The sequence below is a fragment of the Onychostoma macrolepis genome, chromosome 02 (genome assembly GCF_012432095.1).
Source record: "Onychostoma macrolepis isolate SWU-2019 chromosome 02, ASM1243209v1, whole genome shotgun sequence".
Classification (NCBI taxonomy): Eukaryota; Metazoa; Chordata; class Actinopteri; order Cypriniformes; family Cyprinidae; genus Onychostoma; species Onychostoma macrolepis.
This window is the reverse complement of record NC_081156.1, coordinates 3,039,829-3,055,683: the sequence shown is the minus strand read 5'-3', so window position 1 is coordinate 3,055,683 and position 15,855 is coordinate 3,039,829. Positions and strand designations below refer to the sequence as shown.

Genomic DNA, 15,855 nt, shown 5'->3' with positions numbered 1-15,855 from the left:
ATCTTTATGATACAATTTAATAAAATTGTAGGAGATGCAGAATGCTCAACTACTGTGCACGTGATTCATTGAAATATCCGCCAGAGGACGCCACATGTTCAATGCCACATGTTCATGCCACTACATGAGGGAAATAAGGTCCAAAATGAGTCAGCAACCTTTGCTACTCAGAATTAGTCATCGTATCAGAATAATGGATATGATTTCTGAAAGCGGAAACGAGATTTTAAATCTCAGTGAAAACAATGATGGCAAACAAGATTGATCCTTATTAAAAGTGAATGGCACGAAGATGTTAAAAATGATTTACACAGTAGGCTACTGGGCGAAATAGACTTTTACAAATTCAAAATGAGTAGGCTATTATTGGTTATCTATAGTTTCTACACTCCCGTAACTGTTACGTAATATGACTTTTGAGATGAAAGTGTACCTATTTATGGTATAATAATCATTATTGGTAGGCGTATGTTTACCATCATCTGCTTTCACCGGTTGGCGTTAAAAAAAATAAATAATGTAATTGACACCTGAGCCAGGTAAATGAGTTTCTGGATGACGTCACGGCGTCCTGTAGCGCGCGTGCGTTCGGCCATAGAGTTCATTGTCCTGCGCCTCAACGACAAGAGAGTTTACAGTAGACCCGCATACCGTCTATTTCTCATCTGCTACCGATCTGCTATCTGTTTCGAAGAGTGGGAACAAAAAGGACACATTCAACAGGTTGATTTCCGTCCTTCAATGCTGTAGCTGTCCGGTTCCCGTGTATTTCATTCCCCCTACGGATTTACAGGAGGAGCGAACATGCCTTTGGGACTCAGGAAAAAGAAAAACAAGTCGAAGGAAAACTCGAACTTAGTGGAAAACGAGGAGGTCAGCGGACACGCAGGTGTCGGGAAGTCCGCGGTGAACGGTGGCGGACTGCCTGCTCCACCTGCCAACATGCGACCGAAACTGGTGTTTCACACGCAGCTCGCGCACGGGAGTCCCACGGGCCGGATCGAGGGCTTCACGAACGTCAAAGAGCTGTACGGAAAAATAGCAGAAGCGTTTAATTTAAATCAAGATGAGGTAAATGTCAACTATTTCAAAATCTCAGCGTGAACTCGAGTCAGTAAGGCAGGCAGTGAGTCAGAAATGAATTACACAAACGAAGTGCAAATCAATAACCTCCCCGTGAACTGCCTGGTGGTGTTTGCATAAGGTGCGTCTTTCTGGGTACAGGGAACTGAAAATCGCGGGACGTCGTTGACATTTTTGTCTGATGATAACAAGCTTTGCTTTTCAGAAATAAGTTCTGGTTGTACTCTGAAAGTGGAACTTTTTGTAAAATAAAAAAAAATTGGTCAATGGCAAATAGGGGTATTTGATATGATAAAATGGAAAATCTTTTAAAAATTTAGTTTAAAACACGTGCCAAGTGCTTAGATTTTTATTTATTTTTTTATCTGCATAAATCCCTTTTTTTGGGGGGGGGCGTGGTGGTGGCAATCACCAAGTAGAATATGGTAAAATATTTTACCCGAACCTTCATTTCACCCAAACGCCATACAATAAACAAAATTTTCATAAACAGTTTTTTAACAAGCGAAATATTTTTTGCAAACATCTTGAATACAAAAGTCATAAATATCAAGAAGTTTTCTTATTATTAATCCATTTGACCTTAACAAAACCTTATAACATAACATAAAAAGGTTAGTAGCCTACTTAATGACAGTCATCAGGGTCTAAAGGGGTCCTCTCTGTTTTATGATGTTCTTGTTATACCATAGATTTACTTTATGATGGTTACAACACACTGATGGCTCTTTTTTATCCTTAGAATAAAAGCAACAACATTGTTTTTTTATTTTTATTCAAGAATTTGTTTCTTCAAAAAAAAAAACGTTTCTAGCTTAATCATTGGCATAGTTCCTGTGTTTTGTCGTTTAGTGCAACATAGGTGTTTTAAAGTTAATATTTGTGTTATTTGCATTGCTTCTTAATATAATTTTATATAAAAAAATAAGTGGTATAACATTGACCCATATACATGATTTTAAAAGCACCACATAATTCACTTTTAGCTTATATTTGTAATAAAAATCTTTAAGGTGAAATGCCAACACTCGCATTGCAATTTATAAATGTTTTACATTTTGGTGAAGTGGTGGCTTAAAATTCACATCTTATTTGTATGTTTTTGTACAAATTTCGTACAAGTTCAAATGAAATAGTTATGTTTTCTCAGGATTGGGTTGGAAATGTTTGTAATTATTCTCACTGGATGAATTTTTTCTTTTTTTCTATTCCAAGGATGTATCCAAGTTCTTGAATTAGGTGTTTGGAGACGGTTCTAAAAATTGGAGTTTGGTTATTATTGGAGATTAAAAATAGTTGTTGATATTATAGGCTTTTGAGTTCAGTGTATTTGATTCTGGGTGCTTTAAAGCAGTGCACTTTCTAAATCGATAGAAAACTAAAAAGTATTGAGTAAGAAAAGACTCTCCTAAGGAATCAGGTGTTAAAAATCCTGTTGGTTGTAATTGAAACTTTTATTCTCCAGAGTGTCAGTGAATAGTGTTGTCTGGCCTCTCATGTATCAGTTGGTCCTCTTTTGAAAAAGTTTCCTAGAATAGTTGCTCTACTGAAAGCACTTAAGGGGGTTCATCCTAAAAACCGGTCAGACTAGTAACCGGGACTGTTTGGACAGACCTATCGGGTGTGTGGTGTTTAAAGGTCAGCTAACAGATGGATTTGATAGTAATCTGAATATAAATCACTCGGCAGCCGTGTGAATTTTAACCATTGCTGATACCTCAATCCAGTACAATTTCTTTAGAAATGTACTATTAATTATTTGCATGTTGAAATGGTGGGTTTATTGCAGGTCCTCAGAGGAAGTCCCTCACATCCTGTTACAGTGGGCACAACCCTAGCACACGATGATAAATCGCTCCGGCCTCCCCGGGGATGGAGGGAGCGGAGTAGTGCATACTGTGCAGCATTTCATTACTCTTTTGCATGTGTTATCTATTGATTCTTAGTGCTGTCTTTACCAGGATGTTTGGGTGATTTTTTTTTTTTTTTTTTTAGCCAATGAAGTGGGTACTGTTTGGAAAGCTGTGTCATATGTTATTGATTGTTTGGTATGCTTAAATTACTCCCAATATCATATCACCCAAGGCATTCAAACCTTCCCCTTGTCAGCTTCGTGAAAATAAGTATACCTGGTTATAAGCGCAGTGCCGATTAGGTTAGACTGCCCTCTGTTAACATGTTAACGCGTGTACAACATTCATTACCTTCCTATGCAAAATTAATGTGACAAAGAGACTCCTTTTGTCAAGTGACTGGCAGATTGAAGCCAGACTCACTGTTGGTGGTTTAATACGAGTAAAAAGACATTCATCTGTAATTTTACAGAACTTCACTGGTCAAAGTCTGTTTATTACTATGGCAGTTGAACTCTGTTGCACATGCTGGACTGCGTGACTACACAAGTGTTCAGCTAACATGTCATTTGTTTAGCATTTGCATGCAGGTGCTGCTGTCTGGACACTGCGTTGTCTGCTCAGCAGTCGGTTTTGCTTTCTATGTTTTGCAGGGTTAATCGGTTAGGAGTATTGGTTGATTGCTGTGTTGTCTTTGAATTATCAGGCCTCACTAGACTAGAATAAACATTTGCTTTAGGCCTTCAAACTGCTGCATGTTTTGACTAGTTAATTTTACTTTATCTACTCACCAGTTTGTGTTCTGAGCAAGTGTAGTCTGCATTGATCTTCTCTTTGAAGTTCTTATTAAAAACTAAAAATGAACTAGAAAGTTTCCTTCTATTTGAGTGAAAGGTATAACAGAGTTATAATAGGTGCCAGACAAGTTGCAATTTTCCATTGCTCACTGTTATCACTGTGTTATTGTAAATAGACCTGTGCTTTTGAAAAGCTGGACAGACATCAATGTTAATTAGCATCAATGTTATTTGGTGTGGCAGGTACACACAGTATATCTCTTTGTGACATCTGCATACTCTTTCATGTAAACTGTAGTTGTAACAATGGCCTCCAGTGAGGGTATGTACAATCTAGATTCCTATAATGCTTCATAGACAGTATCATCCGTTGTAGATACAAGACCAGGTCTCTTTAACCATTTGAAATCTATCTAGACACTTAATTCCAGTTATGACAGTATTGGATTATTCAGTGATATGGTAAGGTGAATTTTGTAAAGCCCAGCAGGAATATTAAAATTAGAAGTAAGCAAAGCATTTTATATTTTGCATACAAAAAAATTCAACCTATTTTAATGTCTGTTAAAGACTTACAGCTGGAGTTTGTGGCACTGAAAGTAGCTAATATAGAAAAAATGTCTATTTATTCTGGGAAAATCACCAAACATATTTCATTACTCATGACTAGACAAACATTTGTGTAGTGCAGAATATCTTAGAAATATCCCACCCACCAACACCAGCAGCTACTAGCATTATGGTTTATGACTAAGACATAACAAAAGCATATTGGCGATAGATAGATAGATAGATAGATACATACATGCATACATACATGCGTATATACATACATAGATAGATACATGCATAAATCGGTCACAATATTTCAGTGTCCGAATTCCTGTTTCCAATGCAAACTTCCTGTTTCAGTATGTCAACAATTGGAAAAATATACTATGGGGGTATTAAGAATTCGTATTACCATATTTCAAATAATTGATTTATTGTTTGAGCAGTATTTATGCATAAAGTTAGTATTTGCTGCACTGCCTTTATGCTGGTTTAATAAAATTGTGTCCTGACACGGTGATTCTCATTACTATATTACATTATTGTGTCATAATTGAAAATTACCAGTGGTGGACAGTAATTTTAATCAGTGAATATATTTAATTAAATACTACCACATTTTTTCCGCAGTGTTTTTATATTTTCAACCTAGCACACAAGTACACATTTTGTTTTTCTTCATTTTTAAATACAATATGGTACACTTTTTTGCACTCTTGAATGATCAGTAACTTAAATTGATACTTTAGTATATTTAAGTTTAATGTTTTGAGAATGAATCAAGTACTTTTGAAAACGATCACTTATATTTTCAGTGGAATAATATTTTGTTAGAGTATGACGAATACAAAGCTCAAAAGTAAAAGATGCATTACTGTAATGAGAATTTTAAAAAATGCCTTACGTAAACTCTTTAGGGATATATTGACTTATATTGTCCCTACAAAGCATTGATTCATAAATCATTTAACATGTTTTTCCTCGTGCATATCTTCTGCCATTTTCGTCTCATTTTCATTTAGAAGTCATTTACCAGCTTGTCATATGTTGCAGTACTTGTCACCCTGAAAGCAGAGTCTGATCCCGCTCAGGGTCATTATAAGGAATATGATTTATCAGTGTTGTAACATGTCCTTCAAGTATGTACTTGCTGTTGTCAGCTGAATGGAATGTATTCAAACACAACACAATTTCAGTCGCGCCTCTATTGAAACCCGTTTAGATGGTTATGTTGTAACTTCAGACGTCATTCTGTGTATTTTGAATAAATATGTTTTATCATATGGATGTTAGATGGGATTTTTACCTCTACTTTATGATAAAAATAGCAGAAACATGCCATTTATTTGGCTACCACAGTAGGATAGTTCTGCCAAAAATGTTGTTAATGACTTTCCAAACCTGAATGACTTCTGTGGAACACAAGAGTAGTTATTTAAAAAAAAAAATCTCACTTTTTTTTTTTTTTTGTATACAATGAAAGTAAACAGGGTCCACATTGACCATCATTGTATGGACAAAAACATCTGAAACTGAAAATTTTATAAATAAATAAATAAGGTCATACAGGTTTGAAATGAGAGTGAGTAAACAATGACAGAAATATGTTTTTAAGGAAACTTTCTCTTTAACAGGTGTCATGTTAAGTGTGTTAAAAACAAAGTTGACCCAATTGAGAATTTCACTAGCGCGATCGACACTCTTCATTCACTGGGCGTAAACAGTGAAGTTTTGAAAGCTTCCTTTACTTCAGCAGTGTTAATGGTTACCTATAGAAAAATGTTGATGAGTCTTATTTTGCTGTTGTGAATGGATTTATGCAGTAATCTTTAAACTAGCTGGTTAGTCAGTCGTTGTAATGAATGATTTGATGATTCTCATCACCTCGTCAACAAACATGTTCATGTGGTGTGAAACCTTGCTGCTTCAGCATTTTGACCTGTTAAACTGTGTTAATCTTTTAAAGCCCAAACCCACACGTTTGTTCTTTTTTTGGACTCATATTAATGCCTGCTTAATCTTTAGGCACCGCTCCTTCATTCATTCATTCATTGTAATTAAAGCAGATTGCCCTGCCAAGACCTCAAAATAGCACCTGGTTGCCAAAGAAACAGGCCTCTCCATCTCTTTATCCAACCAAAAATGGAGATTTGTCCCACAATCCACTTTGTTTCCTCAGAAGTGTTGTAGTAATTACTATAATCCTGTATATTGGCTGACAAGATTGTTTTGATCAGCTCAGTTGACTTCCTGCTTGTCTTGAGAATGCGATTCTGCAAAGGTCGGCCTGTCACAATCCTGTCTGTGGGTGTGCCTCATATCGAAGGTGAAACATTTGCCAGTTGAAGGAGGTTTTTTTTCTCATTCGATGTGGGAGGGTACGTCACGGCGTAGCTGCTGAGGACGTCCTGTGTCTCTAAAAACGTGCGATGTGTAAGAGGAAGCATGATGTCAGTCGCAGCCTTGGTAACGCAGTGTAGGTGTCTGTGAATCCGCCCACAGATATGGCAAAGATCCGCCTCCCAGGCTGCCAGGGCGAAGCAAAGCTGGCCGACTAGTAGCCAACAGCCCTCTCCTTCCACCCCCTCGTGTCCCTACGAAAGCTCCCTCTTAATCCCGGGCCTTTTGATAGGCTCCGGTAACCAGGGCAACAGTCTTGTATGCATGTCAGCTGATGTGTGTCCAAAGTGCCCGCAATGCACAAAAGGGGGAGAAAACAAGTCGTCTTTGTTGGAGTGGCTGCTCCACCAAAGGTCGTTATAAAGAGCTGATATGGACTGATCTTTTCTCTTCCGTCTCTCATCAAATTGTGTCCAAAGGTTGTACTTGCCTAGAAAATGTGCGTGTTTGTACATGTTTACAATCAAGTTATCATGAAACAAATTGAATATTTTAGTCTTTCTTGACTTGTTATATAATACTACTAGTTTTCACCAAGTGTTGACTGGCCCGACTCATCAGCTGTGAACCTTAAATCTGGGGTCTCAGGTTGCCAGGTCTCATGTTTCCTTGCTGCTGCCAGGAGGTCACAGTGAAAGACATGATGCCAGATTTCTAGATGACTGACACCAGGGTGACTCCATCTGTCTGTGTGGATCTCTGCATTTGGAGGTCAACAAAACACTGTTATTGGATTGGCAGCATCATGGAAAGGCCTGGGCGGCAGAGCAAATAGCCTAACAATAGCATAGCATAAGTTCTTCTTGCATTTTTGTATTAGTATTATATTGTGTATGTGCCAATATTTTTTTTTAAAGTATTTTTTAATGATACAAGACTGGACAGGAAACTTATTTTATTTTATTTTATTTTTGCATAACAGATGTTAAAAATATTATTTTAAATGCATATTTTCCTTTAATCTGCACTTCTTTCACATTTTCTGCATTGATTAAGGGGGAAATTCTGTGAAATGAGAATGTTGTGAAATGTGTTAAGTGAGAAACTTGTTGCTGAAAAATTAACACATTTTTTTAAATCAGATTTTTTGATAAACAAACTGTAATACCTAGTGAAATTTATATATATGAAGGTGTACAGGATTCAAATTTTATCGTAATTTGGAAACAATCCAAAGCAATCATTGTTGGATCATATTCGAATCGAATTAAAATAAAAAAAAGTATCCTACTGGATTAATTGAAACTCTTACAGGATTATTATTATTATTAAAATTCATGTTTAATTCTTTGTGTCCTTATATATTATCTTTAAGAGAAACACTACTTGTGTTGTACTGGAATAATGTTTTTCAACTGGACGGTTGTAGGACATCATTTTGGGAGCTGAAGAAGCTGTACAGTACTGATAGATTTTCTTTTGATTAAATGCAGGGAAACTTTATTTTGTAGTAATATTTTTCTTTTTGCACTCTGTGTTCTGAACGGTAATATTTATGTTGGGCACAGGCCTTAAAGGGACATGAGCAAAAAAAAAAAAGAGAGATGGGAGAAAAATACATTTTTGCGAATGATTTAATATGTCCCCATGAGAAACGTTGTCTTTTCTCGCAGAAGTTTTCTATTCTCTCTTAAAAATACTTTTGAAGTGGGAGGAAAAATTAATAGAAAAGTTGATGTATTTGAAAAGTTACTTATAGTCAGTAGAGTATGTGTTTGGGACCATCACAATAAAGTGTTAGCAGATATTAAGCAGACAGTCCAGTAATACTCTAAAGAGTGACAGTTGATGTAGTTGCTTATATTTAGTAAAATGTATGTCAAAATAAAGTGTTACCCCAAGGTTTTTCTGGGGTATGCAAAGTTGCAAGCAAAAATAATAATTAAAAAAATAAAATAATATTTCAATGCTGTCACATTCTCAAGCAAAATGTTTGCATTCCCTGAGCATTGTGTTCACTCATAAACATTTTATGATGGAAGTTATATGAGGTAGGAGGAAAGAAAACTATATTTCAGTGCCTTTGCAAGTGAACACAAAGCTTTAATACTTCAGTGCAGATTTCCATTTCTGATTTATCTTTTAAAAATGTTATAGTATATTCGGTGAAGTTACAGGGGTCATGAAATGCATTTTTGAAATTATTTTATAATGTTTCCTGAGGTGCGCTTACAATGGTTTGTTCTCATTAAAAACAAACAAAAAAATGTACATGAGCATACAATCACAGGTTATGATGTAATGGTCATGAAATGCGGTTTCAAATTTTTATATTATATAAATTAAAATTCTTTGCACCAAAAAAGGTCTTTCTTTACCTAACAGCAATATTGCTCTTGTGATTAATGGACAGATATGAGTTGTTCAAAACACACCTCTATGATTACATATGTCAATGACACCGTTTAATGGGCATGTTGAGAAAGATTGTGAGTTGTTTTCGCTGATCCGTGGGAACTAGGACCGTTTTGTCAATGTTGTCATCTGTACACAAAACTTTTTTTTTTTTCAACCGTTTTTACTACGTTGCTGTCGTGTAAGCATACCTTTAAACTGGGAAGTTACTTTTGAGTTTTGAAACTTACAGTATGCTTTTATTCTAGAGTAACATTTTATGTGTAAATATCAGGAACATTTTGATTCTTCCTTTCATGATCCCTTTAAACAACAAATGAACATTTTCTATTTCTGGCTGTGAGATCAGCTATTAAACTAAATTTAGTACATTTGCATAAATCCTCAATGTTCTCATTGTTCTCTGACTTTAAAACTTGCCATCTCATTATAGTTGAAACTCTCCTCTCGATGTATTACAACAGATCCTATTTTGCACACTCAACACCCACAAAATTGATATGGAAAAGCTGCTGGGAGGGCAGATAGGACTGGAGGACTTCATCTTCGCTCACATAAAAGGGCTCAAAAAGGAGGTGGAGGTGTACAAAGCTGAGGAGGCACTTGGGCTCACCATCACAGACAATGGAGCTGGATATGCCTTCATAAAGGTAGACTCACAATGACGCTTTCGTTAGATCAGGCTGTTATTTTGGGATGCCGCCCCTTTAGCAGTGTAATTAGTTTTCCAAGTGCAGTGCTTATAGCTTGTAGTACTAGCACTGCCCATGTACAGATAATGATTTGCATATTTTTGAAAGTAAACAAATTAAGTGCTTGAAGAGTATTTTTTGATTTTCTGTAAATTGTAAGTTATCTCTGTGCACAAGTAAAAATGATATTTAATCTCTTGTCTGCTTTTAGTTTAGCCAGGCTTTGATTGAGAAAAGTTAATCATTTAATTTAGAAGAATGCCACACTGTGTTTGTAAGATCTCATGCTGTAGTACTCTGAATGCTGGATTTGAATCTTCAAAGCAAAGTGCTAGTTGTGTTTTAGACCCATTTTTTAAATTCTTTATACGTATTATTTTAAGTAATGATTAGGTAATGGGGCAGTCGTGGCCTAATGGTTAGAGAGACGGACTTGTAACCCGAAGGTTGCGGGTTTGAGTCTCAGGTCCGGGAGGGATTGTCAGTGGGGGGGAGTGAATGTCCACCGCTCTCTCCACCCTCAATACCACGACTGAGGTGCCCTTGAGCAAGAACCCCCAACTGCTCCCTGGGCGCTGCAGCATTGGCTGCCCACTGCTCCTCATGATGTGTGTGTGTGTGTGTGTGTGTGTGTGTGTGTGTTTGTTCACTTCTCACTGCTGTGTGTGTGTGTGCACTTGGATGGGTTAAATGCAGAGCACAAATTCCAAGTATGGGACACCATACTTGGCCACAAGTCACATCCTTTCCTTTCCTTCCCTTCCTTTAAAAAAAAAAGTAAAAGTACACCAACAATTCATTTGCTCAATTGCTATTTTAACATGTTAACAAAAGTTATTATTAAATATGAAGCGTGTCTGTTTTTCCGTTTGGCAGCGTATCAAAGAGGGCAGTGTGATGGATGGGGTAAAGGTGATCTGTGTGGGAGATCATATTGAATGCATTAACGGAAAGAACATTGTTGGAATGCGGCATTTTGAGGTGGCACGAATGCTGAAGGAGCTGCCTAAGGATCAGTCCTTCACCATCAAACTCATGGAGCCCATGAAAGCCTTCGGTTTGTCATTCATTCTTGTTGAAGTACTCATTTTGTCTGGATATTGTATATTGTATGGGACTGGTGTATGCAAAAAAATAAAAATAAAATCTAGACAGTAGAGTGCAACAGTAGTTTCTGAACTAAAAATCCCACTTATATTCTCAATACAGAAGTGTATTCTTAACAATAAAGTATACATCTTATACGACAGACTGCTCTTAAGCTCTAAGGTTGATAAGTGATGGTATTTGCTGCTGAAGAAGCCAAAAGTCAATGATTTTAATTTCATTTTTAGAGAAAAATGTTTAATTGCTGAATTCCCAATGGAGAACTACACTACCCATAATCCTCAAGAGAGATCCACCAATCAAAGAAGTCATGGCAATGTGTACTGCAGCAAGAAAGCTTGGAAAAAACTTGCTATTGACATAATCGAGACTTAAACTACTTTTATGTATTTGACGTTTTATACTTAAATTTTCTTTACATAATTCGCCATACTTGATTAGAAGTTAACTGCCTAATGAATAAATACACTGTCTTTTTTGCCTCATATCCAAGTTTTTAATGTTGTGATTGATATCCAAGCTTCTTATTTGATTCAAGACTTAGAACTTTTTATTGAATAATTTTTTGAAGTCCAGATGGAAAAAAAAAATGTATTAATAAATTCTAGAACTGTTATTGTTATCCCTATTTCTGTGCATTATGTGATCTATTAAATGTTACTGTGTTGGTAAATGTAGATTTAATGTAAAAATGTTCTTTCACTTGGCAGAGATGCTTGAACCAAGGTCAAGAGGAGGCGGAGGCGGAGGCAAATCATCAGGAGATGGCAAGATAGGCACAGGCAGAGAAACCCTCAGATTACGCTCCAAAGGTCCCGCAACAGTCGAGGAGATGGTAACTGAGTTTTCTCAATGTTGCGATTCTGAGTTTATATTTTACAATTCTGGCTTTTGTCTTGCGATTCTGACAAATTTTTCACAATTGTAATAAGGAAAGTTAGAATTTCAAGATTGCAAGAAAAAGCATTGCAAGAAAAAAAGTTGAGAATTGTGAGATGGAAATTAAGAATTAAGAAAATTAAGTCAGAATTGTGCAACAAAAACTCAATTCAGAATTTTGAGATAAAATTGACCTTTAATTTCATATTTCATGGTGGAAACAGTCTTACATATGTAATAATAACATAACAATGTCACTGATAGTATTAAGAGTCATGATGACTTTCAATTGAGGAGTATATCTAAAGCTTTTCTCTTACTCTTCAGCCCTCAGAGTTTGAAGAGAAGGCAGTGAAGAAAGTGGATGACCTTCTTGAGAGCTACATGGGCATTCGAGACACTGAATTAGGTGAGATTTCTGTAGTTTCACATCATAGAGTATAGCCTACATCTTCATTTAAGGATTATATTTTAACATGAACATTTCACCTTGTGAACTTCTTAAAGTTGTTTTTAGTATTGTTTCTATTGATATTGTGTGAAATTGTATTGTCAATGTTTCTTTTCATGCCTGCATTATATGTTGTGAAGCACTTTGAGCTGCATTATCTTGTATGATAAGTGCTATACAAATCTATGTTTATTATTATTTTTGAAAGACAATACACTACCATTGAAAGATTTGGGGTCAGTAAGATTTGTAACGTTTTGAAAAAAGTCTCTTATGCTCACCAAGGCTGCATGTTATTGATCAACATGGTTTTGAATAGAGAATGTTCAAAAGAACAGCATTTAATTGAGATGGAAATCTTGTTAAACATTGTAAGTGTCTGTACTGAAACTTTTGATCAATTTAATGCTAGGGCTGTCGCGGTTAAGGAATTTCCCTTGCGGTAATTTTGAGTGGCTCAATAGCGCGGTATGCGGTATTACCGCATATATATATATATATATATATATATATATATATATATATATATATATATATATATATATATATAATCTGTGTGTGTATGTGTCACGATGTAAGGAGGTCATATTCAGAAACCAATAAAACCGAAACTAAATCGCGTTGAAACAGGAAGTGAAGTAAACAGAAGAGAGTGACAAAATAACGGTCCACATAAAACTTACCCGACAATAAGATCATTAGTATGTTGTTAGCCTAAAATATATATATATATATATATATATATATATATATATATAACAATTAGTTCTGATCCTCGAATCTGACTGACGATACTTTTTCTGTTGATATTTCACCTGCGTGTTCTAGACGGCTGTCAGTGCAGTTTCATTGTTTCGCCTCAAGGTGGCGGCAAGAGACTGTCTTTGAGTGAGTCTTCATTCAACTACACGTTCAAAAGCTCTGATTCATTCAGAGATTTGTAATGAAACACGCTGTTTAAATCATTTTAACTTTGAGCGCCACTTTTAAAGGCTCAGCTGACCAGCAGAGCGTCGATGTTAAGACAGATTTCGCTTTCCTTGGACATGACAACCTGTTTTCACAAATGTACATGACTCCGCCTGAAGGACAGACGCAGGTAATCGCACGCGATCAGTCGATCTCTCTCTCATTCACTGTCTGTTTAGGCTTGTTAAGTGCAAATTTACTGAGCCTCTGTGCAAATCAGCATGATACACATAGTTATCATTACTAATATTCAGTACACATGCACGAAGTGTAAAACAAGAAGGGCGTAACCTTACGAAAAAGAAAACACTGAAATATCGCGGTTGCTGCATTCCTCTGCGGTTATGCTCATCAATAGCGCGGTATTGCGATATTGCGGTTATCGCGACAGCCCTATTTAATGCATCCTTACTGAATAAACATAAATTTCTTTAAAAAAAAAATTTAAAAAAAAGGAAGAAAAACTTTTGAATGGTAGAGTGCATTTACACTTTTAACATCTTCATTGCTTATGTATGTAAAAAAAAAAAATTAATATATATAATAATTTTGGTACTGTGTTGGGTAACCACACAGTCCAAAATCTGGGTGCCGAAGTGACTTTTGCAATGGTTTGTTGCATTACCTAATATTATTAAAAAGTGTCAGGCTCTAAGTATTGCAAAACGAGATGACTGTATCCTCCTCCTCACTTCTGTACAGCCGCCACGATGGTCGAGGTGGGCAGAGATAAGAAGAACCCTGATGAGTTTGCCATGGCTCTGGACGAGGCTCTTGGTGACTTTGCCTTCCCAGATGAGTTTGTGTTCGACGTTTGGGGAGCCATCGGTGACGCTAAACAGGGACGGTTTTAAGTGCTGCTAAACACATACGCAATACGCACACCACACATTAAAAAAAACTGTGCTGAAATCAAGAGCATCCTGTTCAGAGTCATGCAGTTTATAGCTAGCATGCTGAACATTTGAATTTATGTGATTGACAAAAACATTTTTATAAATACAAATAAATAATAAACAAAAAATAATAGTAAATATCACCACTGTATTTTTCTTGACATAATACATTCTAAAGCCTTTCAAAGACCTTCAACAGCAGTTAGGCACCAGGATGATGACGAGAATCTAGAGAATTTATTTCTGTGTTTTAGAATTTGTAGGTGAAGCTGGGAGTTTGATATTTAAAAAAAAAAAAAAGCCAAGGGAAAGGGTGATGTTTGAAACACTCCTTGGCATAGAGAGAATTTTGTATAGAATTATGGATATACATCAGTTGTCTTTTTAGAGCTATTTTAGACTTTAATTTATTTAATAAAGTGATGAAACTCTTGAGAAATTGCAGCTTCAGTAGCTGATGGTCATATTTTAGTCAATTAAAAATATACACATTAAAACATGGTCGTATGCTGTCATGTACCCTTAAAAATAGTGCCAACCAGTTAATTTAAAAAATCTCACAAATGAATTGGTCACATTGTTGATTTTATTGTTATTAGTTTATTGTAAAATATAATACATAAAGGGATCACTTTGTATGATAGATGTATGTTTTTGTCTGCCTTCACTTTTGTGTTGTCAATGTAATTTTGTATGAACAATTCCTACTGTGCTCAAATCGCAGGTTTTGTCTTTTCACATTTATTAAAGGTGAAAAAAGATGCATTAAATTGCATTGTGAATTTGATCATTTTTTAGCTTATCAACGGCAGGTAAGATTGCTGCTTATAATTCAAACCACAGCATGTCATTTAATTCTTATTTACAGCATTGAATTATGCTCAGAATGTTGTTAATGTTTTTGCACTGGGGTTTGACTTGCTGCAAACACCACCAATAGCAAAGTAGTTTCCATTTTCCATTTCACAGTGGACTATCTGGATAATGACTGCCCCCTGCTGTAGCACCAATCATGAGGTTGTGGTTTGTGTAAGAACCCTATCAGGCAAAACAGCTCCATAATGTGGAAGTAGGATATGAATATAAAAATGTTGTTACAAGTTATCCTTTAATTAATACCAATGAAACAAAGATAGTTTGGACATGCATTTACACTACAAAAAAAAAATAATAATAATAAAAAAAGGGGGGGCCTGTGAGATATTTTAGTTTTTTTGTAAAAAACCTCACCAAGGCTGCATGTATTAAGAAATAGGTTCAAATGAACAGCATTTGTTTGAAATAGAAATCTTGCAACATTATACGTGTCTTTACTGTCACTTTTGGGAAACTTAATGCATCCTTGATGAATAAAAAATTGACCCAAGTCCTTTGAACAGTAGTTTAGGGATCCTTTTATATGAAACACTTTTTTCTTCTTTTGTTTGGTTTCCAAATGGGTTATCAACTTTTTATTGACAATTTTATTGTTCTATTGTGCTCAAATCCACCATGCAGCAAATAATTATTTAGTTTTGCACTAATTAGACCATTTCGATAGTTACATAAAGTACCTTTTGGAAACTTATTGCTAAAAAATAATAGATTTAAGTATTGGTCACTCTACTCTGTAAGTTAACACTGAAATAACTATATTCCAATATTTTATATCAACTTTATTTGTAGCCTCATTTTACATATTGGTAAAAAATAGACAATTCCCTCTCAATCCCAAAACAGAGAGAGAGAGAGAGAAAAAAAAAAGAAAGAAAAAAGTACCAGTTCACATTACAGGCATTAATTCACAGGTATTGTCAATAGTAAAAATCTTTCTTTAAAATG

At 35.6% G+C, this 15,855-nt stretch overlaps 1 protein-coding gene across 1 annotated transcript; it reads left to right on the top strand.

Moving 5' to 3' along the window:
• Window positions 1-554: 554 nt before the first annotated feature.
• Window positions 555-14,177, top strand: gipc2 (GIPC PDZ domain containing family, member 2). The gene is made up of 6 exons (XM_058755607.1): window positions 555-1,071; window positions 9,505-9,690; window positions 10,609-10,789; window positions 11,550-11,674; window positions 12,046-12,127; window positions 13,841-14,177. Exons 1-6 carry the CDS (start codon window positions 805-807, stop codon window positions 13,990-13,992), a joined length of 993 nt encoding a protein of 330 aa, XP_058611590.1. The 5' UTR covers window positions 555-804; the 3' UTR covers window positions 13,993-14,177.
• Window positions 14,178-15,855: the final 1,678 nt, after the last annotated feature.

Bases quoted from the DNA above. Each gene is read 5' to 3' on its own strand.
- gipc2 (XM_058755607.1), top strand. From the start codon at position 805: ATGCCTTTGGGACTCAGGAAAAAGAAAAACAAGTCGAAGGAAAACTCG. The intron at 1,072-9,504 runs GTAAATGTCAAC...GTATTACAACAG, and splicing joins TTAATTTAAATCAAGATGAG to ATCCTATTTTGCACACTCAA. The intron at 10,790-11,549 runs GTTTGTCATTCA...TTCACTTGGCAG, and splicing joins GGAGCCCATGAAAGCCTTCG to AGATGCTTGAACCAAGGTCA.